The sequence below is a fragment of the Perognathus longimembris genome, chromosome 25 (assembly GCF_023159225.1).
Source record: "Perognathus longimembris pacificus isolate PPM17 chromosome 25, ASM2315922v1, whole genome shotgun sequence".
Classification (NCBI taxonomy): domain Eukaryota; kingdom Metazoa; phylum Chordata; class Mammalia; order Rodentia; family Heteromyidae; genus Perognathus; species Perognathus longimembris.
In genome coordinates this window covers 13,510,031-13,535,689 of record NC_063185.1, presented here as the reverse complement: position 1 = coordinate 13,535,689, position 25,659 = coordinate 13,510,031, and the positions used below count along the sequence as shown (strand labels likewise).

At 41.3% G+C, this 25,659-nt stretch overlaps 2 protein-coding genes across 4 annotated transcripts in view; both read left to right on the top strand.

Moving 5' to 3' along the window:
* Fnip1 (folliculin interacting protein 1) overlaps positions 1-5,494 on the top strand; it is a 58,517-nt gene extending 53,023 nt beyond the window's left edge. For both annotated transcript variants that reach the window (XM_048334016.1, XM_048334015.1), the window contains 2 exons: positions 1,174-1,289; positions 2,717-5,494. In XM_048334016.1, the coding sequence (XP_048189973.1) occupies positions 1,174-1,289; positions 2,717-2,795 (195 nt within the window). In that variant the 3' untranslated portion in view covers positions 2,796-5,494. The remainder of the gene's footprint in view (positions 1-1,173; positions 1,290-2,716) is intronic.
* Positions 5,495-8,616: 3,122 nt separating this feature from the next.
* The window catches only part of Rapgef6 (Rap guanine nucleotide exchange factor 6), a 137,801-nt gene continuing 120,758 nt past the window's right edge, over positions 8,617-25,659 (top strand). The window contains exons 1-2 of one of the 2 annotated variants that reach the window (XM_048334011.1): positions 8,617-8,848; positions 8,883-8,965. In XM_048334011.1, coding sequence (XP_048189968.1) covers positions 8,897-8,965 — 69 coding nt within the window. In that variant the 5' untranslated portion in view covers positions 8,617-8,848; positions 8,883-8,896. The other variant, XM_048334012.1, reaches the window with a different exon arrangement.

Sequence of the window (25,659 nt, the reverse complement as noted above, 5' to 3'; positions counted from 1 at the left end):
AGTAATAAAATAGATTTTTATTTGGAGGTTTTTGTGTGTGTGCGGTTTTTTTTTGTTTGTTTGTTTTAAGTAGCTGATTTTTATTAGAAAGGAATACTCTCAGCCAGGTGCCAGTGGGTCATGCCTACAATCCTAACTGCTTAGGAAGCTGGGATCTGAGGGTCGTGGTTTGAAGCCAGCCCTGGTAGGAAAGCCAGCAAGAATGTTATCCCCAGTTAACTAGCAAAAAGTAGAGATATGGGCTGGGGATATGGCCTAGTGGCAAGAGTGCCTGTCTCATATACATGAGGCCCTGGGTTCGATTCCCCAGCACCACATATACAGAAAATGGCCAGAAGTGGCGCTGTGGCTCAAGTGGCAGAGTGCTAGCCTTGAGCAAAAAGAAGCCAGGGACAGTGCTCAGGCCCTGAGTCCAAGCCCCAGGACTGACCAAAAAAAAAAAAAAAAAAAAGTAGAGATATGGTTCAAGTGGTAGAGCATTACCTTTGATTTAAAAAAAGCCCAGGGACAGTGCCCAGGTCCTGAGTTTAAGTCCCAGTGATGACTTGAGTGGCCAAGTCCTGTGTTTAAGCCTCAGTGTTGGAATGTATGTGTGTACCACAGTCTTAAAATAAGAAAAATATTGTAGAAGCTAATCTTTAATATAAGCCAGTGACAAACTTATCATTCAAACTGCATTCTAGTTTTTAACCTTGAAATACACAGAAATAGAATTGGCAAAAACAAGATGCTTTGAAACTTGCCATTATTTTTTTAAATTAAATTTTAGTGGCAAGGTGTTGTGCAAAGGGGGTACAGTTACATAATAAGGTAGTGAGTACATTTCTTGTGATATCTTACATCCTCATTTTTCTTTCCCTTCCCTAGATCAGGCAGGCATGTATACAATATCCAGTGTACCAAAATCATATACAGTAACCATGTAGGGTATGCCAAAGGAAAATTCACCTAGAACATTAAATGTAACATCAACAATAGAATCTTCCTGTGTCTGTCTCTTGGAGTTGTTTTTGCTTATCCTCGTCTTATATGATCATATGTACATAGCTATTGAGCTATTGTGGTCCACTGATAGGTCTATTCTAGACCTTTTTATGTTTAGTAGAAACTTGCCATTATTTTAAGAATTGTAACTAATTTTCTGATCTGCTTTTGGTTCTTCCTTAACTCTAGTGCGTAATGCATCTAGAAGACCGGTTACAGGAACTATATTTCAAGAGCAAAATGTTGTCTGAATACCTGAGGGGACAAATGCGTGTTCATGTCAAGGAGCTGGGAGTGGTCCTTGGGTACGTTCATGCTTTCAAAGTTCATTATATGCCTGTAGAGAAACATTCCAGTGGGGGGCTGGGGATATGGCCCAGTGGCAAGAGTGCTTGTCTCGTATACATGAGGCCCTGGGTTCAATTCCCCAGCACCACATATGCAGAAAATGGCCAGAAGTTGCGCTGTGACTCAAGTGGCAGAGTACTAGCCTTGAGCAAAAAGAAGCCAAAAAAAAAAAGAAACATTCCAGTGGAACTCCTTTATAGAATATAACACTAATAGAAAAGAGGAAAAAAACTAATAAAACATACATAATACAAAATAAAGTGCAACTAAAGAACAGGATTGTTGGAAGGCCTAGAAGAGCCCTCTTTCGTTATGTTCTGCAATTTCTTTTCCAGTATTCATTTTATTTGGAACATGTATGTATGAATTATTTCTTGAAATGCTAATTGAAGAAGTTAAAATATGATAAAAATTTACCTAAATTCAGTGTTTTTGAAGGAAAAAGGAGTCAGCATTATTTAGAACCTAATATGTGTTAAATGCTATTAGTATTATTTCTCCTCCTCTTCCTCTTTTTTTTTGGCCAGTCCTGGGGCTTGAACTCAGGGCCTGGGTAAGTAGTTCGTGAGCTTCTTTTGCTCAAGGCTAGCACTCTACCACTTGAGTCACAGCACCACTTCTTTTTCTGTGTGTGCACTGAGGAATCAAATCCAGAGCTTATTATGCATGCTAGGCAAGCACTCTACCACTAAGCCACATTCCCAACCCCCTTCTTAATTTTTTTTATGCTAGTGATCTAACCCAGCACTGCTACTAAGTATTACATAAGCACATGCTGTAGTGTTAAGCTACACACCCATCCCTTCCTTAATTGTTAGTTATCCTGCATCATGTAAGCAATGCTTCTAGATTGGAAATGGCTGATTCTATAAACTTAACAAACCAGATATGACACACTAGTAGAACCAGGCAGGGATTTAGATGACTCCAAGTCTGTTTGTATGATACACTACCACACTTCATTCAAGCTCTAAAGTGGCTTTTAGAGAATGCTTCTCCTGTGTGGGAAATCAGAAAACAGATATAATCTTATTTTTCTTGGGAGTAAAGGAGGGCATTGTACTTGTATGTGTCTCCAAGCATGTTTTATCTGTGTGTGGAGATGTGTGTGGAGATGTATTCCTTTTTTTTTTGTTTTAATTCATTTTTAAGATAATGTATATGTAACCAAACTTTATGCAAAATGAAAATAAATTGTCATCTTTCTCTCAATTTCCAACCTCCACATCAACACTGTTATCAGATTATTTATAGATTTACTTCCTGAAAAAGTTTCCAGCTTTTGTTACCTTCAATTCCCCTTTCCCAGTGCTGCTGTGGTTTATTGCCTATGTGATTCATGTTTTAGATACAGAAAGCTTGAACTGACTTTTCTTTATTTCAGGATTGAATCAAGTGATCTTCCTCTTTTGGCTGCTGTAGCAAGCACTCACTCTCCATATGTTGCTCAGATACTTCTTTAACATGCCCAGAGTTTCTCTTTGGTGGAAACTTAAATTGAAACCAACGAAGGAGGCACAACATGCATTTATGATGACTTCTTTCCTATTAGACTCCATCTGAATGCGTCCATCTCCAGGGAATCCTGCGTTGCATTGCATATTCTATGTACATTGGATGGCTTTTTATTTTTAACTGGATTTTTGGGTGGTGGTAGGTTTTTTGGCTAAGTAAAACAAATACACCATAAATAATTTTGAGGGGAAGCATTTGATAAACAAAAGTACAACTTAGAAATTTCTAAAAAAATGACTAAAAAAGAATTTCATGTGATCACTACAATGTTGTCACAACTCATAAATATCAGCAGATATCTCATGATTGAATGGCTCAAAGATAGTAATTTCATTAATTTTTAATTATTTCTTCTTTTGGCATTACTGGAGTTTGAACTTAAGACTTTATGTTTGCAAAGTCAGGGTCTCAACCACTTGAGCCATACCCATAGTGTTATTTCTTTATTTCTAAGTTGCAGAAATGTGTAGAACCTTGATTATGGATTATTGGTTATTTTATTTCTTTTTCAAAACCACTAATTCGTGGCTGTTCCTTAAAGTATGTTAAATGGCCTGATAATTAGAACAAACTCAAAATAGTAAGTGAAAATGTATGTCAGCCGCCCAACTGTACAAATGTATCTAATTTTTTAAAATCAAAGGTAGAAATACAAGATTGATAAATATGCCTTTTTAAAAATATTTTCAAGGAATATTAATTGTATGTAATGTTGAAATATTACTTTCTGATAACTTTTCTGTTTCACATACTCTAAAATATATGTGAAGCCAACCTTTTTATTAAGGCTGAGGAATATAGATTCCCAAAATAAGAGTACTACTTTATACCATTTGTAACTATGGACTAATTCTTATGAACATTAATATTTACATATTTACTAATTTAATAAAAATTAGTGTTAAAACTTGCACCAAAGCATTGGCAAAAATACTATTTTCTTTAAAAGTGCTCAGGTAGCCCAGGCTCTTGTTTTCAATATCAGCCCTTCCTAAATTCAGATGGGAAGAACATTTCTCTCACTACTTAATAACACTCAATTTACACTAATACAATTCGTAAATCTTAAAATTATCCTCTTTTCACTAAGAGCTCCTCCCTTTCAAATCTGATTTTTTTTTTCCTCTGAGATTTCCACTTTTTATTTGTTGTTCTCTTTGTATATACTGTGAAATGTTGCTTGTAAGAAAGGCTAATAAGGAACCAAACTCTTGTAAGTAATGTAAATAGAAAGGTGGGTAGATAAAGTTATCAGTATGCTCTACTACCTCAGTTTACTTGAATACTGCATTATAGTTGATTCTTTGCTTGTCTGGTCTAAGGATACATTTAAATGCTAGAAGTAAAGTTTGTTTATCTTTCATTAACTCTTTTCATCATAATTGATTGACTATAAAAAGGAAACCACTTGCCTATTCAGTTACTAAATACATTTAGTTAGTATATAACATCCATTCTTGCTATTTAAGTTTTTAATAATTAATGGGAAATTTCTCTGGGTTTAATCTTCAAAACTTTAAATTCATAGTGCTGTGTCTTTTTTTTTTTTGCCTTGTTCTTTGTTTATTCAAGAGAATTCCAACTAGACAAAGAAGATATGGTTGTTTTAATGGATTGTAAACCGGAAACTATTGTGCTTCCATTTTGGCCTGTATCCTACCAGTTCTCCCTTGACCTATTTCCTTTGGCTTATTTTTCTTATTCCATTCATTTAATGGAATTCTTCTATTGTCTACTTTTGGAATTCAGTGAGTAGAATTTATAATTTGGTGAAATTTGTAATCTAGAAAAGTTCTATGGGCCATTAACATTATTTTATTGTGGCTCAGATTGTTAGCAGGGATATAATGTCTATCTCTTAATCTATTCTCATCCCTATCTATTTAAAACATCTAATAAATTACCGTCTAGCCATTCTAGTCTTCCTAAGTGTATGACTCATGCTACTGTTATTCTCAAAACGAAGCTTTGCTGCGAAAGGAAAAGGCCTGTAGTTGTTTGTTTTGTTTTTTTTAAGAATCATTAATCCTTATAGGATTCCTGAGTTTTATAATTCTTAACCCCACTGTAATTTCTAATACCTTCATCATAATCATTCTTTTCCTTATACAAAGCCCAAAGAATGAGCTGCTACTTCTTTTAAAGTGTGGTTATTATGATGAATGTGAAAAGGGGTTTTGACCTGTTCAAAATAATTTTCCAGCTTATGGTACAGACAAATGTGTTACATATCAAAAACACCTGTTTATTGGAACAGGAAATGAAAAAGGGATGTTTTATATTACAGAATTAAAATTAATTTCTCATATAAACTAATTGATTTATTTTAAGCATCTTAGCATTTATTAACGTCTTAATTTTGAGTTTGAAAGTATTAAGTGCAATAAACATACTAGTTGATTTCATTTTGTTGCCGTTGACATCCAGTTGTTTGGATGGTCACTAAAAAAGTCAAACTTTACCTAATGCCTACTTCTGGTAGATGTCTTAGGAGATTGTTCTGCTTTCTCTAAGTTATTTAGATGGTGGATATGTAAAATGTACATACTTGTTCTTTGTTCTGAATACATTTCTCAGATGCACACTTGTATTATAATATCCTCCCAGTTCTAGGGGAAATTTGTGCAATAAACACACGTCAATTTGATGGGCAATGTTTCTTTCTTTCCTATGTTAACATGTCTTTGTAACTGTATGAACTCAAATGTCAGACCACCTGGATTCTTGGCCTTTCTGGGCATATGATCTTTCCACATTGCTAGCATCTACTTAATAGATACAGTGAATGGCAGAAATTTAGTTCAATGTTAGCACACTCTAAAGACTCAATAACTTTTGGCAGCTTATGGTTACCAGGTAATCTGTTAAGCTTTATTCCAGTGATCCCCACATACTGTTGGGAGAATTTTTTTTTTTTGCCAGTCCTGTGGCTTGGACTCAGGGCCTGAGCACTGTCCCTGGCTTCTTTTTGCTCAAGGCTAGCACTCTGCCACTTGAGCCACACTTCTGGCCGTTTTCTGTATATGTGGTGCTGGGGAATCAAACCCAGGGTTTCATGTATAGGAGGCAAGCACTGTAGCCACTAGGCCATATCCCCAGCCCTGTTGGGAGAAATTTTTAACATTCTTATAAAAACACCAAAGAAAAACACAGGCGTTTATGCTCACAATGAAAAAGTGAACATTTCTTCAAATGCAAACTAAACCCAAGCCAACTAAAACCTACAGGAAAGGAAAGCCAAAACAGATTGCCATAAACATGACCATTAAATAACAGAATGATCCCCTGGTACCAAGGTTTGCTCACTGATTTGCCCATACATGACTCAGAAAAGACCGTGCTCCCTCCATCTGCATTGTGTGAAAATCAGCTCCTCCATCCAGTCGTCTTAACCCCAAGTGTGCTAGTTGTTTTGAAAGCAGAGGGGAAGTATCAAATGTTTGCAAAACAACCATCAGTTATTTCAGGGCTGTTCACACATACAAACTTTGAGAAATCTTGTACTGTTTCTGAGAAGCATTGGAGTATTGATTTTACTAATGAGAAGTGGATACAGAGAATTTAACATGCTTATCTGAACTCATACACTTTCCTCTAAGTCAGTGTCTCTCGGGCCAGAGTGATGTCCCAACTAGTCATGTTGACAGATGTAAAGATATCCGGGATTTCATCATCTTGTCTTTGCCAATGCAGTAGGTGGGGGTGAAGTGGTCACTAAACTTGACCTGAAGATTCGATGGGAGCTGAGTGATTGGAGGCTGAGTGTAGGAAGGGGTCAGGCAGAAGAAAAGAGTGAAGGGAACCATGTCTCCTCATTGCTCTGTAATTCAGACGGAGCTTTGGTATGTTCTTGACATCCATTGGCTAGACACAAATGATGGGAAAGTGGGTTGCCAGAACATCTTAGAATTTTCCCACAATTATTATTATTATTTCCAAGTCCTGGGGCTTGAACCCAGGGCCTGGGCACTGTCCCTGAGCTCCTTTTGTTCAAGGCTAGCAATCTACCTCTTGAGCCACAGTGCCACTTCCAGCTTTTTCTGTGTATGTGATACTGAAGAAATGAACCCAGGGCTTCAAGCATGGTAGGCAAGCACTCTACCCCTAAGCCACATTCCCAGCCCCTTTTTGTACTTTTTTTTTTTTTGTATTTACTGTAATTTTTTTTTTTTGGCCAGTCCTGGGTCTTGAACTCAGGGCCTGAGCACTGTCCCTGGCTTCTTTTTGCTCAAGGCTAGCACTCTGCCACTTGAGCCACAGCGCCACTTCTGGCCGTTTTCTGTCTATGTGGTGCTGGGGAATTGAACCCAGGGCTTCATGTATACCAGGAGGCAAGCTCTCTCGCCACTAGGCCATATCCCCAGCCCTGTATTTACTGTATTTTTGTAATGACTGAGCCACAATTTGACCACGCCATTAAAAAGTCACTGTGAATCAGTTTTTCTTTGAAAAGCATGCCATCACCATAAATCACTAGCTAACTATGCACATTGCTGTGAAAACACTAAGAGTGGTCACAGCCCTCAAGGTGTGGTTTTTTTTTTACAGTGTAAAGGACACCCGCCCATGGTCAAGACAAGTGAGGAACCGAGTGACTAATGCAGCCCACCCACCTGTGTACCAATGAGACACTGAGCAAAGGTTCCAGAATGCTTGCCGGTGACCTTTACTGTGGAAAATGCCCCGGTGGGGCTCTGACTACTCTGTAGCATGTTTTCTCTTCCAAAGACCAGCAATAAATGGAAACTGACTTCTATTCGGTTTTTGGTTTTTCTCTTAAATTAGCTATGTACTGGAAGCTCACACCCATAATCCTAGCTCCTCAGGAGGCTGACACCTGAGGATCCTGGTTCAAAGCCAGCCCGGGGAAGAAAAGCCCGTGAGACTCTTTATCTCCAATGAACCACTCACCACGGACTCAAGCGCCCTGACCGACAGACACGGCAAAAATGTCAAGAAATAATGCAAAAGCATCCACTCGGGGAGGCCGCCCTCCCCCCCACACCCCCGTCCCCGCCCCCCAGTCCTAATGTGGTTGGTGGGAGCTTCCCCGTGCTGTTGAAATCTCAGAGTTCCACAAGAAAAGCATCCTCAGGGTTGGCACTTTGTGCCGGTGCTGAGGCTTGAACTCAGGGCCTTGAGAACCGTCCGCTCCACCCCTGGAGCCGCCGCGCCACTTCCGGCTTTCGGGCGAGTCCCTGGAGCACAAGAGTCCCTCGAGCTTTTCCTGCCCGGGCTGGCTTCGAACCTCCGTCCTCAGATCTCAGCCGGGATTACAGGCCTGAGCCACCAACGGCGCCCGGCTGAACTCCCACTTTACAGAGAAAGACCCGTGCGTGGATTTCCACCCCCCCCCCCACGCCGGAAGGCGGCTTCCGCTTCCGTACATCTTCCAAGAAGGGGCACGCGCGACGCTCCGACCCGACCCGCTTCCGGATGTGACTGCAGTTCTTTCCCTTTGGGGGCGTTTCCGGCCTCCCCCGCCCCACCCCCCCAACCCGACCACCGGAAGCTGCCGAGGCGGAAGCCACAACTCTTGAGTCTTGTCTCTCCTCCCCCGCCCCCCACCAGGACGGAGGTCAAAGGCAAAGTCTCGCGATGTATCCAGAAAAAAAAAAAAAACCCACAAAAAAGGGCTGGGAAAAGATCGTAAGGGCCCCGCCCCAGCTCTTACGTCACCCGTAGGCGCTCGTTGGCGTGCTCACGCGCGCGCGCCTGCGCACTCGCCTCCCCCTCCGTCTTCTCCCCCCGCCCTCCCTCCCCGCCCCTCGCGCGCGCGGGCTTCTTTCTGGCCAGTCGCGCGTGGGCTGTGGGCCCAGGGCGGGCGTTGCGAAGAGTTTGTTTGCTTTGCGGCTGTGTGTGGATGTGCCGTGTTGTGTTTTAAATCTCGAGACAGCTCGGGGGTTCCCTGCGTGTGTCGGGAGGGCAACACACCCCCCTCTCCCCCCGACGAGAGGTGAAATGGGCTGTCCGGTGGGCTGCTAGAGAGGGGGAAGGGTGGGAAGGTGACGGGGGTGGGGGTGGGGGGGGCGGCCGGCCGGAGGCGGCCATGAACTCGCCCGTGGACCCCGGCGCTCGGCAGGCGCTGAGGAAGAAGCCGCCGGAGCGGACGCCTGAGGTGAGAAACCCCGGGAGCACCCGGAGGGACTGCGGGAGGGTTGGGTGGGTGGGTGGGGGGAGTCCCCCCCCCACACCCGACGTGCGGCCGCGGCGGGAACCCTCGGGGCGGCTGTCGTCCGCGGGCCGGAGCCGGAACTCGCACCTGCCCGTGTCTCCGGGCCCCGGCCCGGGGTGGCGCGGGGGGGGGGGGGGGGCGGTGGTGCGGTAGGGCGGCCGGTGCGGTAGGGCGGCCGCCTTGCCTTTCCTGCCGGCGTCCCGCACACGCCCGCTTCCCGGTGACTTCCCAGTGTTTCCTTGAGTGAGGCGAAATGTGAACTCAGGGAAGTTCGCCCGAGGTAGACGTGGTAAGTGATGGCAAAGATAACTTCACCAATACCACTGGGAGCTTTCGAAACCCACCCCAGACCCTAGCACCCAGGTGGCGGTGTCTTAGGGGCTCCCTCCCCCCCCCCCCCCCCCCCATACTGTCAGTTCAGTGGAAAGTTGACAGGACTTCAGGATTGGATACCATTTTTTTTTCCTCCTTAGTGAGTGGTAATGGCATCAGCTGTTTTCGTTTGCCCAGAAGGTTTGTTTTCAGGCAAATAACAAAACCCTGTGAGTCTGTTTGGGTCTCCTTTCTTTCTTAGAGAGAGTACTTGGAGTTTTTTGAGATGGTTTTCCTGGAGAAGTTTCTATGTCCAGTGGTGTGTTTCGTCAACCGAAATGAGAATAACGCCAGTGTGAATGGCTTGTCTCATTTAAAATTACAGTCATTGAAATGATACTTGCTCAGTCACCTAAGTTTCAGTTTTACAGTGCTTTGCATAGTTAAGTTCCAGGAACTTTGGGCCCAACTTTTGGGACATGACCATTTTTAAAGCCGTAACTAAAGCTGTGACAGGTCAAACTTTGTTATCGGAGATCCTGAATTGTGCTTCGAACAAGGCAAAATGTACCACTTTTTCTCTCTTTGCATCTATAATCCCATGTGTCTTAAATTTCCCAGTAGTGACTCTTGGAGTTACTGCAAGCTAAGTGAATGCAGTCAATTTGAAGAGTAGAATTCTCCCAGAGTTTTCATATCATTAGCTAATTTGCAAGGTTTATGATGTACACTGCAGGTTTTACTTTTAAACATTACTTAGGCTAAATGAATCAATAGCAAATTCCATTTCTTTGTTTAATGGCATAATTACCTAGTTTGAAATTGATATTTTAAAGCTAAACTGTTTGTGCAGTTATAGTTGCTAGTAGTATGTGCTGTGTTTAAGTATTGTTTTACTGGAAGAGCAGCGTCGTGCAAAGGAACACTAAACGACTGGCTACATAAAATAGATCCCTTTCATTTAGCAGCATAACATGTTAACCACTTGATTCATTGGCTATCCTTTTGAATGAGTTTAGAATTTGGGGTACAAGTGTATGTTGAAGAAAATGAAAGCCTGGATCCTAGTGATGACTTATTTTGATGAAATTCTCACAACTTTCTGTTTTCAGAAGCTCCTTAGTGTCTCAATGCACTTGAAAAAAGTTTTTTATTATGTAGTTGTATAAAGCCAATGACTTTTAAAGGTCTGTTATAAATAAGCTCTGTACTTACTGAAAACCTACCCATTGAAGGTACTGTTCTGGGCACCAGGAAGTATTAGTAAAGCAAAATAAGTTGTAGTGGTTCTGACATTGGGTTGGATTGAGAAGTAGATGATAATAAGTTAAATAACATATGTGGGGGGTGGTATTGAGGTTTGACTTTAGAACCTCACACTGGTTGGGCTGGTGCTGTAGTGCTTGAACCAGTTCACCAGTTTCCGACTACCTACATATAGATGAACAATATAAGCTATCATGCTTATATGGAAAAGAAGCTGTTGACATGCCAAAAAAAAACAGGGTCAGGAGGAAGTTAGATGAACTTAGATTACTCTGAGCATTTGAAGATGTATTTAGGGTTGTGTGTGAGGAAGGACTTTTAGAAGCAGGGAGGCTTATAGGTACATATAGAGGGTGAACATACAACATTTTGTCTAAATCCATATGTGTTTCCTTGTGAAAGTAAGACTTTTCCTGACTATATAAAGATAATAGGGGAACTTTGAGATACTTTGTTTAAAGAAGTGCCTGCAGTTGTCCAGGTGTCTTGGTTACAGTATGAGCAACAGATGGGATAATGAGATAATAAAGAGGTCAAATGTGACCAGCCTGGTCATTGATTGGAAAGAGTGTCTGCTCTCCACTAAACTTTTTTTAACTTTGAAATTGAGTATAAAACATATTTAGCAAAGCCTGCATACTCTTTAAGTGTACAGACAGATTACTTTTTGCATATGTGTTTAATTGCATGGATTCCAGTCAAGATTATAGAATATTACCAGTGCTCCAGAAACTTAACCTTTCTCTGTCAGTGTCCTTCCCCAAGGGAAGCTACTCTTCTGCTTCTATCACTGTGGATTTGTTCTTCATGGTCTTGAATTTCACTTGAGTGGCGTTGTGTGTATTCCCTCTGACAGCCATGAGGGTTGTGAGGCACTTTCCCTTCTGGACTGGACTTTGAATCCTCTTTCCAGGAACTTTCCTTAGTCTTAATCTGCTCATCCTTTCACTTCAGCTTCTGACTGATTTTGGCTTACCTTTTTGTTTTGTCTCACTCTGTCTAGACCTAATCTTGGAGTAAGTGCTTCTCAGGCCCAGATGTTGCTATTGTCCTAGATGCACTGCAGTAGGGCCAGGGCAAAGTCTGTGGCAAAGTTGGCAAGCTGTTTTCTTGGGTTGGGTGTCAGAACAAAACAGCAGTCACACGATTTTTATATTTCTGAATTGTATAAATAATAGTATATTCTTAAGATTGATCCAGGAGAAGAGTGTCAATTGGTTCAGCTTTGGAGAGCTTGCTAAGTCCCCTACTGGGGACACAGATGCTCAGTAAGCATTTAGAGCTTCATGTCTAACCCAGACTATGGGAATGATTTTGAGAGTCTACAGTATATGGGTTATAGGTCACATCTTAGGCTTGGTAGGAATGCTTACGGTAAAAATGCAACAGTGAGAATGTAAAAGGGCCAAGGATAGATCTTTGGTGTGCTACAATATGAAAAGGATGGGAACTGGGCACTGGTGATTCCCACAGGCCTGTAATCCTGGCTACTCAGGAGGCTGAGATCTGAGAATTGCCCTTCCATGCTAGCCACATCCAAGACACTCATCTCCAGCTAATCAGCAAAAAGACAGGAAGTAGAGGTGTGGCTCAGACCATAAAGCTCCAGCCTTTTGTAAGAAAGCTTGAGGGAAGGCCTGAGGCACTGCTCAAGCCCTGGTGCACAAGATAAAGATGGTTTGTGGGATGGTAGTGATTAGGAGGACTGAGGAGTGCTGTTAGAGGAGGGATTTCAGAAAGAAGTCACTACTCACTAATGTTTTGTGGACAGCTGAAGAAAAGTGAGGACTTGTAAATACTTGGTATTGTTCTTGTTAGAATGATTTCAGCAGTGGATTGAAGAGTGAGACACAAGAAAGTGCAGTTAGCAAGTAAACCATTTATGAGTTTAGTTCTGTTAGGAAGAGGAAAAATACGAGGTCCTCTATGATCTTCTGCCTGATACTTGGGCCTTACCAGTCCCCACCTTCCAAAGTACATTCGTGTGTCAAGTTACCAGACTCCGCAAGTGGCAGGGTTTCTATATGCAGAATTGCTGAGTGACCATCTTAGTTCGCATATGGCACACTAATATTTGCATGGTGACACAACTGGCTTATGATGGCGTTTCTGAGTGACATACAACTATATTTGTGAACATACTTACACTGTTTCTCAGCTAGGCCGTAGATATTGGAAATAACACCCATGCTCACTTAAATACTCATGTTCACTTTTCATTTCTTAAATTAGAACCTGTACCTTCTTGAATGACGATAGCTCATCTAGACGAGTGTTTTCCATTGTGCTACATTCTCTCCTGTCTCTGCTTTATATGGGTTGGGAATTGTACAGTGTACTTTTATAAGCCCTGGGGCTTTGGGCTTGAGAGGGTTTATTTTGTTGTATGTGATACAGGGTCTCTCACTGTGTAGTCCAGCTGGTCCTTGTTAGGTCCTCTCCCTGAGGGCTCCATGCAGATGCCCCCACCTCATTAAGTCTCCACCCAGTTACCTGGGTAACTTGCAGACCTGGAGGCAGTTACCTCCCCTTTCCCTGAGGTCACGTCCTAATCCGCATGGTGTTCTCCTTTACCGGCTACCTACTTTAAAAACCTAACAGTCCTGACTTAGTATGTTGCCTAGACTGGCCTTGAATCTGCCATCTTTCTGCCTCAGCCTCCCAAGTGCTGGGATTACAAGTGAGTGCCACCAAACCACCACACCCAGTGAATCATGGGATTCTTACTCATATGAGTTGAGTTCAAATCTGGGGTCCAGTACTGAAAACTTGAGTGAGTTTAGGAAAGTGCCTAAAAACAAAACCACCTTTTTTTGCTTGCCATATGGAGTAAATGGGATAATAAATGTAACGTATTAGCAGTGTGTCTTCAGAATAATACTCTGTGAACATGAGTCATGTGTATTCACTTGCTATTTCTATTTCCCCTGTCTGGATCCCTATCCTCTTCTTAGCACATTCTAGCTCTGCACGGAAATCTTATCCCTGGTACAGTAGATTTGTGCATCCTTCCTTATTTTTCTACTCCTCTTTGTTTCCAGGATACCTTTTCACCTTCTATCATAGTGATTATTGTGCTATAATTGCTGTTATCTCCCAATGTGTATCATGTATTTATAGACTAAATGACTTCACAAAGAAAACCAATGTGGGAAATACACCAGTTTTTACCAGTCTACTATTTGAAATGCTGGGGTGGGGGTGGGGAGGAGATGAAGCTTGCAAATTTTGCTATTTTCTCTTACTACAAGTTGCATAAAATAAATTATATATTGCTTTAGCTGGCAGCTCTTGAGAGACAATTAGATGAAGGAAACTTAAGTTTTATTTTGGATCAGGAACTAGTGCATAGTTTCAAAACAGTGCAGAAAACAGAGGTATAAATGTCAGTTTTAATTTTTGCATTTTTTCACCAGATAATTTAAAACTTCTGCTGGGAAAAAAATTTCATGCTCAAGTAGGTGCTAATATAATGAATGCCTACTTAAAATCAGCAATACATTTTTTAAAGAACTAAGTCTTTTTTTGGTCCCCCAACCAACAGCCAGCAGGACAGATAGGACTGAAGAAAAACAGAGGTCAAGTTTAGTATTTTTGTAATCATTCGTTAGTCTGAGAATTTAAAATAATAGTCTTTAACTGTAAACATGTAGATGTTTCATTTGTTTCTGAGCCAGCAAAAGGGTACCATTGTACTTTGAGTCATTTTTGAGTGAGTCACTGTATGTCCCTGAGGGTGGCTGAACAAAGATTCTGTTGTCTGTTTCCACAGCAAATGTACATTCAGAGGGTTCCTTGGAAAGCAAAAAAAAAAAGAGTGTATTTATGCTTCTAAGCCCCTGGACCCTCCTTTGTAAACACTATTGGATGTACAAGGAGTGTTACATCTAAAAAGGCCCCTTATCAGAAAACTTTTTTTTTTTTTTTCCAAGTACCTTGTTTTACATGTGTTGGAAATCTCCAGAGTGAGGAAAAGCTAGGGTTGTCCAGGAGTTTTGACACCAGGTGGTTCTGTTTCTAAGAGGCTGAGGAATTTCCCCTCAGGGCTCTCCCTCCAAAGAGGAGGAGCCACTATAGGAGCCATGGAAGGTTAGACTGATGGTGGGCTCTGGGCATTTTGGTTGCCACTGGTTTTTTACCTTGGCCTGTCCTGATTAAACTAAAGCGTGGCTGTGAATAAAAGAATGAACTACTTTATTAAAGATTCTAAAGCTGGGTGCTGATAGCTCACGCCTGTAATCCTAGCTACTATTGAAGCCAGCCTGGGTAGGGAAGTCCATGAGACTCTTAATTTAACTGCAAGAAACTACTTAGTAAAAGCTGAAAGTGGTGTTGTGGCTCAATAGGTCGAGTGCTACCATTGAGCACAAAGAGGCTCAGGGACAGTAGTGCCCTGGGTTCAAGCCCCAGGACTGGCCAAAAAAAAAAAAATTGTTGTGGAAGAATAAGCAGTATTGTTTGATTATAGTGTCCATCTAAAAGTGAGACACATTCTTCATTACTTTGGCAAATGGAGGGCTTCAGGACTTTGGCAGATGGCAGGGACATTGAGCATAATTGGGTAGGACATGAAAATGGCAGGTATTTGTGAACAAAGCACTTTAAGCCATACTATAGGGGTGTGTGTGTGTGTGTATGTGTGGTGGTGGTGGTGGGAAGCAAGTCAGTCAGCTGGTTAAATTACATTCATACAGATTCAGGAACTGAACCTGGAGACAGAAAAGGTCTTGCTTAAGGCCACATGACTCCTCTGACTTCCTTAGTCCAGTAAAACAACCCCTTTGGCCTTCCCTTCACCAGAACAGTGGACTTTAAACTACCTGTTAAACTTGGAACTTTTGATACTATGTGACATGGGTGCATTTACAACACCTGTTTAGTCATGTCTTGGTTGTGCTCTATGATGTTGGCCTCTGTGTAGCCACAGGTTTCATATCTGGATTCAGTTAACCATGGGTATGTAACTCACTGATGAAATACTTGTCTGTCACATGTGAAACCCCCAAGGTTTGAACATATTCAAGGGAAAAATTGTGTCAGTACTAAAGACATTCTCCCCCATCATCATTCCTCTTAACAGTACAGCATATCAATGATTGACAGAACATTTTTATGGTGGTATAGCTAATCTTCCAACTACTTTAAGTCAATTTAAAATATCTTAAAAGAAAATATATGTGCTTCATAAATGATTTCTTAATAGCATCATGTATTTGTATTTGTAAGGTTTTTCTTTTCTTTTTTTTTTTTTTGCCAGTCCTGGGGCTTGAACTCAGGGCCTGAGCACTGTCCCTGGCTTCTTTTTGCTTAAGGCTAGCACTCGGCCACTTGAACCACAGCGCCTCTTCTGGCCTTTTATATGTGTGGTGCTGAGGACTCGAACTAAGGGCTTCATGTATACGAGGCAAGCACTCTTGCCACTAGGCCATATTCCCAGCCCCGGATTTTTAAGTTTTTAAATCAGAGATGATTTAAAGTATTTGGGCATGTTTGTGGTCTCATTCACTCAGGAGATGGAGGAGAGATGATCACTTAAATCCAGCAGCTCAAGACCAGATTGGGCAACAAAGTGAGATTCTCTCTGCCCTCTCATAAAGTATATGGGAGGCATAGGTAGATTAAATGCAAGTACTATACAGTTACACATTTTGTGTAAGAAACAAGCATCCATGAATTTTTGTATCCAACCCCAGGGAATTTGAGGTTCGATTGTAATTTAAGATAACTCATTAATTTAATGGAAGTTTATTTATTTATTTATTAAAAAATTTTTTTTTTTTGCCAGTCCTGGGCCTTGGACTCAGGGCCTGAGCATGGTCCCTGGCTTCTTTTTGCTCAAGGCTAGCACTCTGCCACTTGAGTCACAGCGCCACTCCTGGCCATTTTCTGTATATGTGGTGCTGGGGAATCGAACCCAGGGCTTCAGGTATACGAGGCAAGCGCTCTTGCCACTAGGCCATATCCCCAGCCTAATGGAAGTTTTTAATTCTCAAGTTTTATGTAGAATGAAAATATATGTGCTAGTAGCTTACACCTGTAATCCTAGCTACTCAAGAGGCTGAGATCTGAGGATCAGGATTCAAAGTTAGCCTCATCAGGAATGTCTTTGAGGCTCTTGTCTCCAGTTAACCACCAGAAAACTAGAAGTGAAGCTGTGGCTCAAAGTGGTAGAGCCCTAGCCTTGAGCAAAAAAAGAGTGTATGTAGGGACAGCCCCCAAGCACTATGACCACCTCCAACAAAAAAAAGACAAGAAATATATGTGCTTAATAAATGATTTATTAATAGCATTATGTATGTGGTTTTGTTTTGGGATTTGTATGTGTGTATGTGTATATGCTGGTACTAGGCTTGAACTAAGGGTTTTGTACCCTCAACTTTTTCATTCACAGCTGGGGTTCTATCAATTGAGCTACACCTCCAGTTCCAGCTTCTTACTGGTTAGTTGGAAGTGAGTTGTTTGGATTTGTCACCTTAGATTGGCTTTGAACTGAAATTCTCAGAATTCAGTCTTCTGAGTAGCTAGGATTATAGCTGTGAGCCCCCTGCCCCATATTTGTTTTATAACTTCTAGTTTGTTTTCAGGTAGAACAGGCAGTTGGTTCTAATTTAGCTGCTTAAGAATATCCAATTAAAATAGAAAGGCTTTATCACATTAAGTTTGTTGTTGTTTTTGTAAATAGAACTTGGGAGTGTTACAGGCCTGGGAGTTGGTTTAGTTATGTCATTGATTCTGTATTCCTTCTACATGTACTGTGTTTTTTGTTGCTGTTGTTGTTGTCATTTGTTTTGTTTTCTGTAAAAGAGCTTTCTGGACTGGGAATGTGGCCTATTGGTAGAGTGCTTGTCTAGCATGCATGAAGCCCTGGGTTCGATTCCTCAGCACCACATGTACAGAAAAAGCCAGAAGTGGTGCTGTGGCTCAAGTGGTAGAATGCTAGCCTTGAGCAAAAGGAAGCCAGGGACAGTGCTCAGGCCCTGAATTCAAGCCCCAGGACTGGCCACACACACAAAAAAAAAAAAAAAAAAAAAAAAAAAAAAAAGAAAAAAAAACTTTCCACTTGCCATCTCCTTTCATCCTCTTTTTCCTTTTTTTTTTTTTTTTTTTTTTTTTTTGGCCAGTCCTGGGCCTTGGACTCCGGGCCTGAGCACTGTCCCTGGCTTCTTTCCCGCTCAAGGCTAGCACTCCGCCACTTGAGCCACAGCGCCGCTTCTGGCCGTTTTCTGTATATGTGGTGCTGGGGAATCGAACCTAGGGCCTCGTGTATCCGAGGCAGGCACTCTTGCCACTAGGCTATATCCCCAGCCCCTCTCTTTTTCCTTTTAATCACATGAATTCAGAGATATTTTGTATTCAAGGTTGTCATTCTTTGTTAAATTGTCCCATATTTAGCTAGTGGGAGCATTGCAAAGTCAAGTGCTTTTCACACAGGTCCACTAGTCTTTTCAGTATTTTTTTTGTTATTGCATAAAAAGATGTTCCAAACTTACTCCTTACTTTACTGAAATCAGCTGTTTGTTCAAGAAACATGGTTCCTTTTGGTGGTAAATGTGCTTGAAACCAAGGTCTGGGCTCAGGCGTAGAAGTGTGTTATAATCGGTTTTGCCAATTTTCCTGGATGAGAAAAACAATGGAGTGAAATTCTGTGTTTGTCTACAGCTTTGATGTTCACTTGAGGATACTGCTTCAGTCTTTAGAACAGCAATATTGCACTGCCCTATTTTTAAATAGCTAATTATAAAATAATCTTACTTTGTAACTTTATTATTTTTGTTGTTGTTGTTGCCAATCCTGGGGCTTGGACTCAGGGCCTGAGCACTGTCCCTGAGCTTCTTTTTGCTCAAGGCTAGCACTCTATCTCTTGAGCCACAGTGCCACTTCCAGCTTTTTTGGTAATTTAGTAGTGGCGGTAAGAGTCTCATGGACTTTCCTGCCTGGGCTGGCTTCCAATTGCTGTCTTCAGTTCTCAGCCTTTTGAGGATTATAAGCATGAGCGACCTGTGGCTGGGCGGAATTTTTTTATATGAATACCTAAAAACTGTACTTATCCAGACTGAAGAGTGGCTCACATGGTAGACTCTGTCTAGGGAGCAGGAGGCTCTGAGTTCAAACCTAGTAACACCAAATAAGATATATATATATGATATATATATATGCATGTATTTTTATGGGGTACCATGCAGTGTTTTAACATGTGTCCATTATGTAATATTCAAATGGGTAATTTCTCTTAGTTTCTTTGAGTGAAAACATTCACAATGCTTTCTTATAGCTCTTAAAAAAAAAAGGATGCTATCATTATCTATACTTTCCCTACTGTGCAACAGCAGACCATCTCCTATCTAATTATAACTTAGTGCCTATTATCAATGTTTCCCAGTCCCCTCCCTCTCAGTGTCCCCAGCCTCTGCTAACAACCATTCTACTCTCCGCTTCTCACAGACCAACTTCTTTTTTTTTTTTTGGCCACTCCTGGGGCTTGGACTCAGGGCCTGAGCACTGTCCCTGGCTTCTTTTTGCTCAAGGCTAGCACTCTGCCACTTGAGCCACAGCGCCACTTCTGGCCATTTTCTGTATATGTGGTGCTGGGGAATTGAACCCAGGGCCTCATGAATACGAGGCAGGCACTCTAGCCACTAGGCCATATCCCTAGCCCCCCAACTTCCTTTTTTTTTTTTTTTTTTTTTTTTTTTCCTCTTTTTGGCCAGTCCTGGGCCTTGGACTCAGGGCTCGGAGCACTATCTCTGGCTTCTTTTTGCTCAAGGCTAGCACTCTGCCACTTGAGCCACAGCGCCACTTCTGGCCATTTTCTGTATATGTGGCGCTGGGGAATCGAACCCAGGGCTTCATTTGTACCAGGCATGCACTCTTGCCACTAGGCCATATTCCCAGCCCCAAAGACCAACTTCTTTAGATGGTAGTTGTGATACTTGGTAGTGATGTCTTCATGGGCTTGGCTTATTTTACTTAACAGAATGGACTCCAGTCCCAGCCATATTGTTGAAGATGGAACATTCCCAAACTTTTTAGGGCTGAATAGTATAGCATTGTGTATCAGTCACAATTTGTACAATCATTTGATAGACACTTAAATTGTTTCTAGTTCTTGGTTGTTGTGAATATAGCATTTCAATTAATGTGGAAGTGCACATGTTGAGAAGATTGATTTCATTTATTTTAGGTACATACCCCGTAGTGGGATTACTGGACCATATAGTAGTAGGTTTTTTTTTAGTTTCCTGAGAAACCACCATACTGTTCTCCATAAAGACTGAGTTCCATTTCTACGAAGGTATGCAGGGCTGCTTTCCCTCACTTCCTTTCTTGTTAGCACTTTGGATCCTTTGTGTTTCTGACAGTTGCCATTCTTCTTGGGGTGAAGTGGTGTCTCATTGTGGTTTTGATTTCTAGTTCCCTGGTGGCTAATGATGTTGAACATATTTTTCACAAGCCTGTTTCCATTTGTATGCCTTCTTTTGGAAAATAACAATTTTAGGGCTATTGCTCGTTTATTGTATTGCTTTTGAGCTCTTTGAATTCCTTATATATTTTGCATATCAATTTCTTGTCAGATGTGGACTTGGGAAATATTTTCTATTGGTTGGCTCTTTACTCTTCCCTTTGATGTGCAGAAGGTTTTAATGATCCCATTCGTTTATTTTTGCTTCTATTTCCTCTTGTTTGAGGTCTTACTCATAAAGTTCTTGGCCATTTCAATGTCCTCAAATATTTGTGTTTTTGTGTTTCATAGTTTCATAATTTATTTAGAAGCTTTCTTCTTCCAGTATTGAAATTTGAATCAATGGCTTTTGAACCTCCTACCCAATCACTCATTGCTTAAAATATGCTTCTATTCTTTTTTGCTCTGGCTATTTTTGAGATAGGGTCTCAGATTTTGTCCAGACAGCTTAGAGCATAATCTGCCTATTTTTGTCTCTTGTCTTAGCTGGGAAAACAAGTGTGCTCAACCATATCTAGGTTTTTCTGTTAAGATGGAGGTCTCATAAACTTTTTTTCCCCCAGATTTGCCGGGAATTGTGATCATTCCATATAGCTGGGATGACAGAAACATGCTACTATACTCATCTATTGGTTGAGATGGGGGTCTCATTAGCTTTTTGCCTGGGTTAACCTCAACAGCAGTCCCTACCTACCTATCTGCCTTCCAAGTAGCTAGAATAATGGATGTGACCCACCACACCTGGAATATTTAAATCTTGTTAGCATTTTGGTTGATTTTCATAACTACTAATAGTTTCATTCTTCTGCATTTGGGCATCCAGTTTTTCTTGGACTGGTTAAGACTTCTTTTTCCATTGCCAGTTCTTAGCATGTTCGTTGAAAATCAGTGAGCTATAGATGTGTGAGTTTACTTTTAGGCTTTTTATTCTGTGTCTGGTGTTACCAGGCTTATTTTGTTGTTGTTGTTGTTGGGATGTTTTATTTTGATAGTGTCTCACTATGTAACCCAGGCTGTGCTCTCCTGGAATTTATGATCTTCCTGCCTCAGCTTCCCAAGTATTGGGATTATCTGTGTTTGCCACCACTCATGTCTGTTTTGATGCCACTGCCATGTAACTTGATTTCTAGTATGTTTGAAGCCATCTAGTCCATTATGTTTGATGTCATCCTGAAATGAGACAAGAATACTTTCTTGCTGATCTTGTATATTACTTTTTATGTCCATTTCATCTCATCTTCATTTATTCTTTACTTGAACTAATTTTGGGTTTCTTTTTTTCCCAGTTCTTTAAGATGATAGTGATAGATTGACATCTTGCTTTTTTTTTTTTTTCGGTTAGTCATGGGGCTTGAATTTAGGGCATGGGTGCTGTCCCTGAGCTCTTTTTTGCTCAAAGCTAGTGCTCTACCACTTTGAGTCACCATTTCCATTCTTGATTTTTTTTGATGAAGACAATGATTGCTATAAATGTCCCTTTTAGTACTGCTTTTAGGTTTTACTATGTTGTGTCTCCATTATCATTTGTTTCAAGAAATGTTAGTGCTAGATGCCAGTGGCTGACACCTGTAATCCTGACTACTCAAGAGGTGGAGATCTGTGGATTGTAGTTCAAAGCCAGCCTAGGCAGGATAGTCTGTGAGACTTCTTTCTCTTAATCATCAGAAAGCCAGAAGTGGAACTGTGGCTCAAGAGGTAGAATGCAAGCCTTGAGTAAAAACAGCCGGGAGATAGATGAAGAAAAGGGTTATATTATCCAAAAAGAAATGTACTCATTACCTGAATTATGAAATGGTAATCCCTCTGTGCACCTTAATAAAATTATATTTTAAATAATTTTAAAAGAAAAATAAATGATTGAACAATAAAAAACAATGAGATGCTCAAGGACCAGCACCATAAACAATCTTAGTTAGAAATATATATTCAAAAGAATCATTAACCTCTCAATGTAGTACCGAAGTCTCAATAGTCTATTTAACAAAATGAAATTGAAAGTTCACAGACCATTTCTACAAGTGCTGAAGGTCTGGGTTGCTTGCAGAGTATAGAAAGAATTGTTCTGAGTAAATGGCAACGGTCCTTCCCCCCTCCCCCCCCCTTCCCCTACCTTCACTCATACAGCTGCCTCACTGAGAGTGTGTGGCTGCTGCGGGTTACAAGGGACAGTCACATCTGTTAACGACAGGGATGTGTTTTGAGAAATGTGGAGAAATGTGTTCTTAGGCAATTTTGTGGTTGTGTGAACATCATAGAGGTACAGTACTTACACAAACCACTTGCTCTTGATTGTGTTTTTTTGTCTCTTGTGGGACTTGAACTCTAGGCCTGGCTGACTCTAGGCCTGGCTGCTGTCCCTGAGCTCTTCAGCTCAAGGCTCACGCTGTACCACTTGAGCCACAGTGCCACTCACTTGCTCTTGATGGAGTGGACGGATGTGGCAAACAGGTGTAAGAGTGCTGCTAATGTAACATGACTTTTTTTATTATTATTATACAGGTTATTTAAAGAGGGGTTACAGTTACATAAGTCAGGTAAAGAGTACGTTTCTTTTTGGACAATGTCACCCCTTCCCTTACCATATTTTTCACAGTGAACTGTGTGTGTGTATATGTGCACGCGTACATGCTTAAGCTGGGCATTGAACCCACGTCTTATGCTAGGCAGGCACACTATGTCTGATGGATATCTCCAGGCCGTAAGCTTAAAAATATAATGTAAGGGGGCTGGGGATATGGCCTAGTGGCAAGAGTGCTTGCCTTGTATACATGAGGCCCTGGGTTCAATTTCCCAGCACCACATAAACAGAAAATGGCCAGAAGTGGCGCTGTGGCTCAAGTGGCAGAGTGCTAGCCTTGAGCAAAAAGAAGCCAGGGATAGTGCTCAGGCCCTGAGTCCATGCCCCAGGACTGGCAAAAAAAAAAAAAAATCTATCTATATATAATGTAAGGAGAAGTGAACTTTAAAATACCAATAAAAAGCATAGTATATACCTCAGTTGGTAAGAGTCATTATTGTATGTGCTGTACTTTTATATAACTGGCAGCACTGTAGGTGTGTTTACTCTAGAATCATTGCAAATATCGCCATAATATATTGCACTACAACACTGCTACAGCTGTAAGGTAATCAGGCAGTAGGAATCTTTCATCTTCATTATCATCTTACAAGCTGTCATTGTATATGTGGTCAGTTGTTGACTGAGATGTTACATAGAGCATGGGCTGTTTTGAGTACCACTTCCTTGCCTTTCTTTTCTTTTCTTTTTTTTTTTTTTTGGCCAGTCCTGGGCCTTGGACTCAGGGCCTGAGCACTGTCCCTGGCTTCTTCCCGCTCAAGGCTAGCACTCTGCCACTTGAGCCACAGCGCCGCTTCTGGCCGTTTTCTGTATATGTGGTGCTGGGGAATCGAACCTAGGGCCTCGTGTATCCGAGGCAGGCACTCTTGCCACTAGGCTATATCCCCAGCCCCCTTGCCTTTCTTATTGCTCAGGTGAAGTCCATTATTTTGTTCCTAATCTTGGCCTGATAATTGTACTACTATATCTGTATAATTTCTTCAGGGCTTTATGATTGTAGTTATAGAAACAGACGTTACTGATGTGGGATATCGTCATAGCCCAGATGGTTAATTTTCTATTTTCCTCATGACTTACCTTTTGGGGGCTCCGCAGTGTAGTTTCCAAGCACTTTATCCCTTCCCCTGTTTAAATTTGTGACTAACAAGACTTTCAGTCTGTCTCTGTCAGGGTTCTTTCTTTTCCTTTCTCTTTTTTGGAGTGGCTGAGAAGGCTTTTAATAGATTTTATTGATTTAAAACACATCAAGAACCTTATATAATGCAGTACTTCAGGCCTGTCTCAGAATTTGAACAAACCCTTTTCTAAGCCTAATGTTACCTTGCCAACAGCTCCTTGCTGTCCTGTGTAAATTGAATACCACACCCACTCCACGTGATATACGAGAGAATCAGATTGTTCCTACAAATATCTTAGCTGTAGGAAGGGCCTGAGTGCTGTTCTTGAGCTTTTTGGCTCAAGGATAGTGCTCTGCCACTTGAGCCAGTGCTTTTTTAGTTGTTATGTGGAGGTAAGAGACTCACAGACTTTCCCACCTGGGCTGGCTTAGAGCTACAATCCTCAGATCTCAGCCTCTTCAGTAGCTAGGATTACAGGCATGAGTCAGTCACCCATCTAGAAAGGTGTTTTGTTTGGCTTTTTTTTTTTTTTGAAGACTTAGCATTTTATGGTAAATTGAAAGGCATAGAATTTACTAGTAATAATTTCCATTCCTCAAATCCAGAACAACATAGTCTACCTATACAAAAACATGTCTTTCAGACTTTAGTGCATGGGAACCTCTAGTAGGACTTATTAAACCACTGATTTCTGTGCCATATTCCCAGAGATTTGGAAGTGGGGCCTGAGAATTTGCTTTTTTTTTTTGTTTTTACTTAAGTTTTCAAGTGTTTATGATCATGCTGGTTCCCGGTTGCTACTTACATTCAACGAAATTGAATTCTGTTCAAAAGAATTTATTAAAGGACTTTTGGGGAGCTACAAAATAGCCTGGAGTACTGAAGAAATAGTCTTGGCTGTGTAACTATGACCCATTCTTTTCTGTCACTAATCTGTTAAAGTTACTACTAGCACTGTACAGCGATCCCACAGCTTGCAGTACTGGCCATCTGTACTACATGCTGCATATGTTGGCAGACTTTGCTGCTATCACTAGCTGCCAAAGTAGGTTTCTTGGTATTACTTGCTGCTGCTGCTGCTCTCCTGCCTTTCTTCCTTCTGTCTTGTTTGCTGATATTCAAGTTTGGGTTCCCCATACATACTCAGTTTGTGTGCTCAGTCAGCTGGTACTCTATCACGTGAGCCTCCAAACAGACTGTTTTTTGGAGATTGAAGCTTACAGACTTTTCTGCTCAGGCTCGCTTTGAACTACAATCCTCTGGATCTTGGCCTCCTATGTACCTTAGATTACAAGTGTGAGACACTGCCACCGAGCTGATATCATTAGCTTTAGATTAAGAGTTTAGCAGTGATTTATCTGATGGATAGTAAATCGTTGGATAAAAGAAAGTCTGCCCAGCTGTGATGGCTCAAACCTGCAGTTCTAACTGTTTGGAGATTGGGGGATTGTGGCTTGACACCAGTCCAGTTATAAAGGTTTATAGAACTTACCTGAATCAGGGGTTGAGTATAGCGGTGCATGCCTTTGATCCCAGTGACAAAAGGGAAGCACAAATAGGAGGATTGTAGTCCAGTCCAGCCTGGGCATAAAGCAAGACCTTTTCTTGAAACTATCCAATGCAAAGAAAATGGCACCATGCCTGTTTATCAAGTGGGAGACTCTGAATTCAAACACACACACACACACACACACACACACACACACACACACACGTAAACAAATAATGAGAAAGGAAGGAAAAGAAAGGGAAGAAAAATTGGGTGTTTTCAGTTTCCATGGGGGGGGAGGTAGATCTTTTACCAAAATTCATAAGCTAGATATTCTCCAGATCAGAGTACATTTATGGCTTATCTTAATTGGTAGATATTTTTGACCAGATATTTCAAAGATTTTTGTGAAAT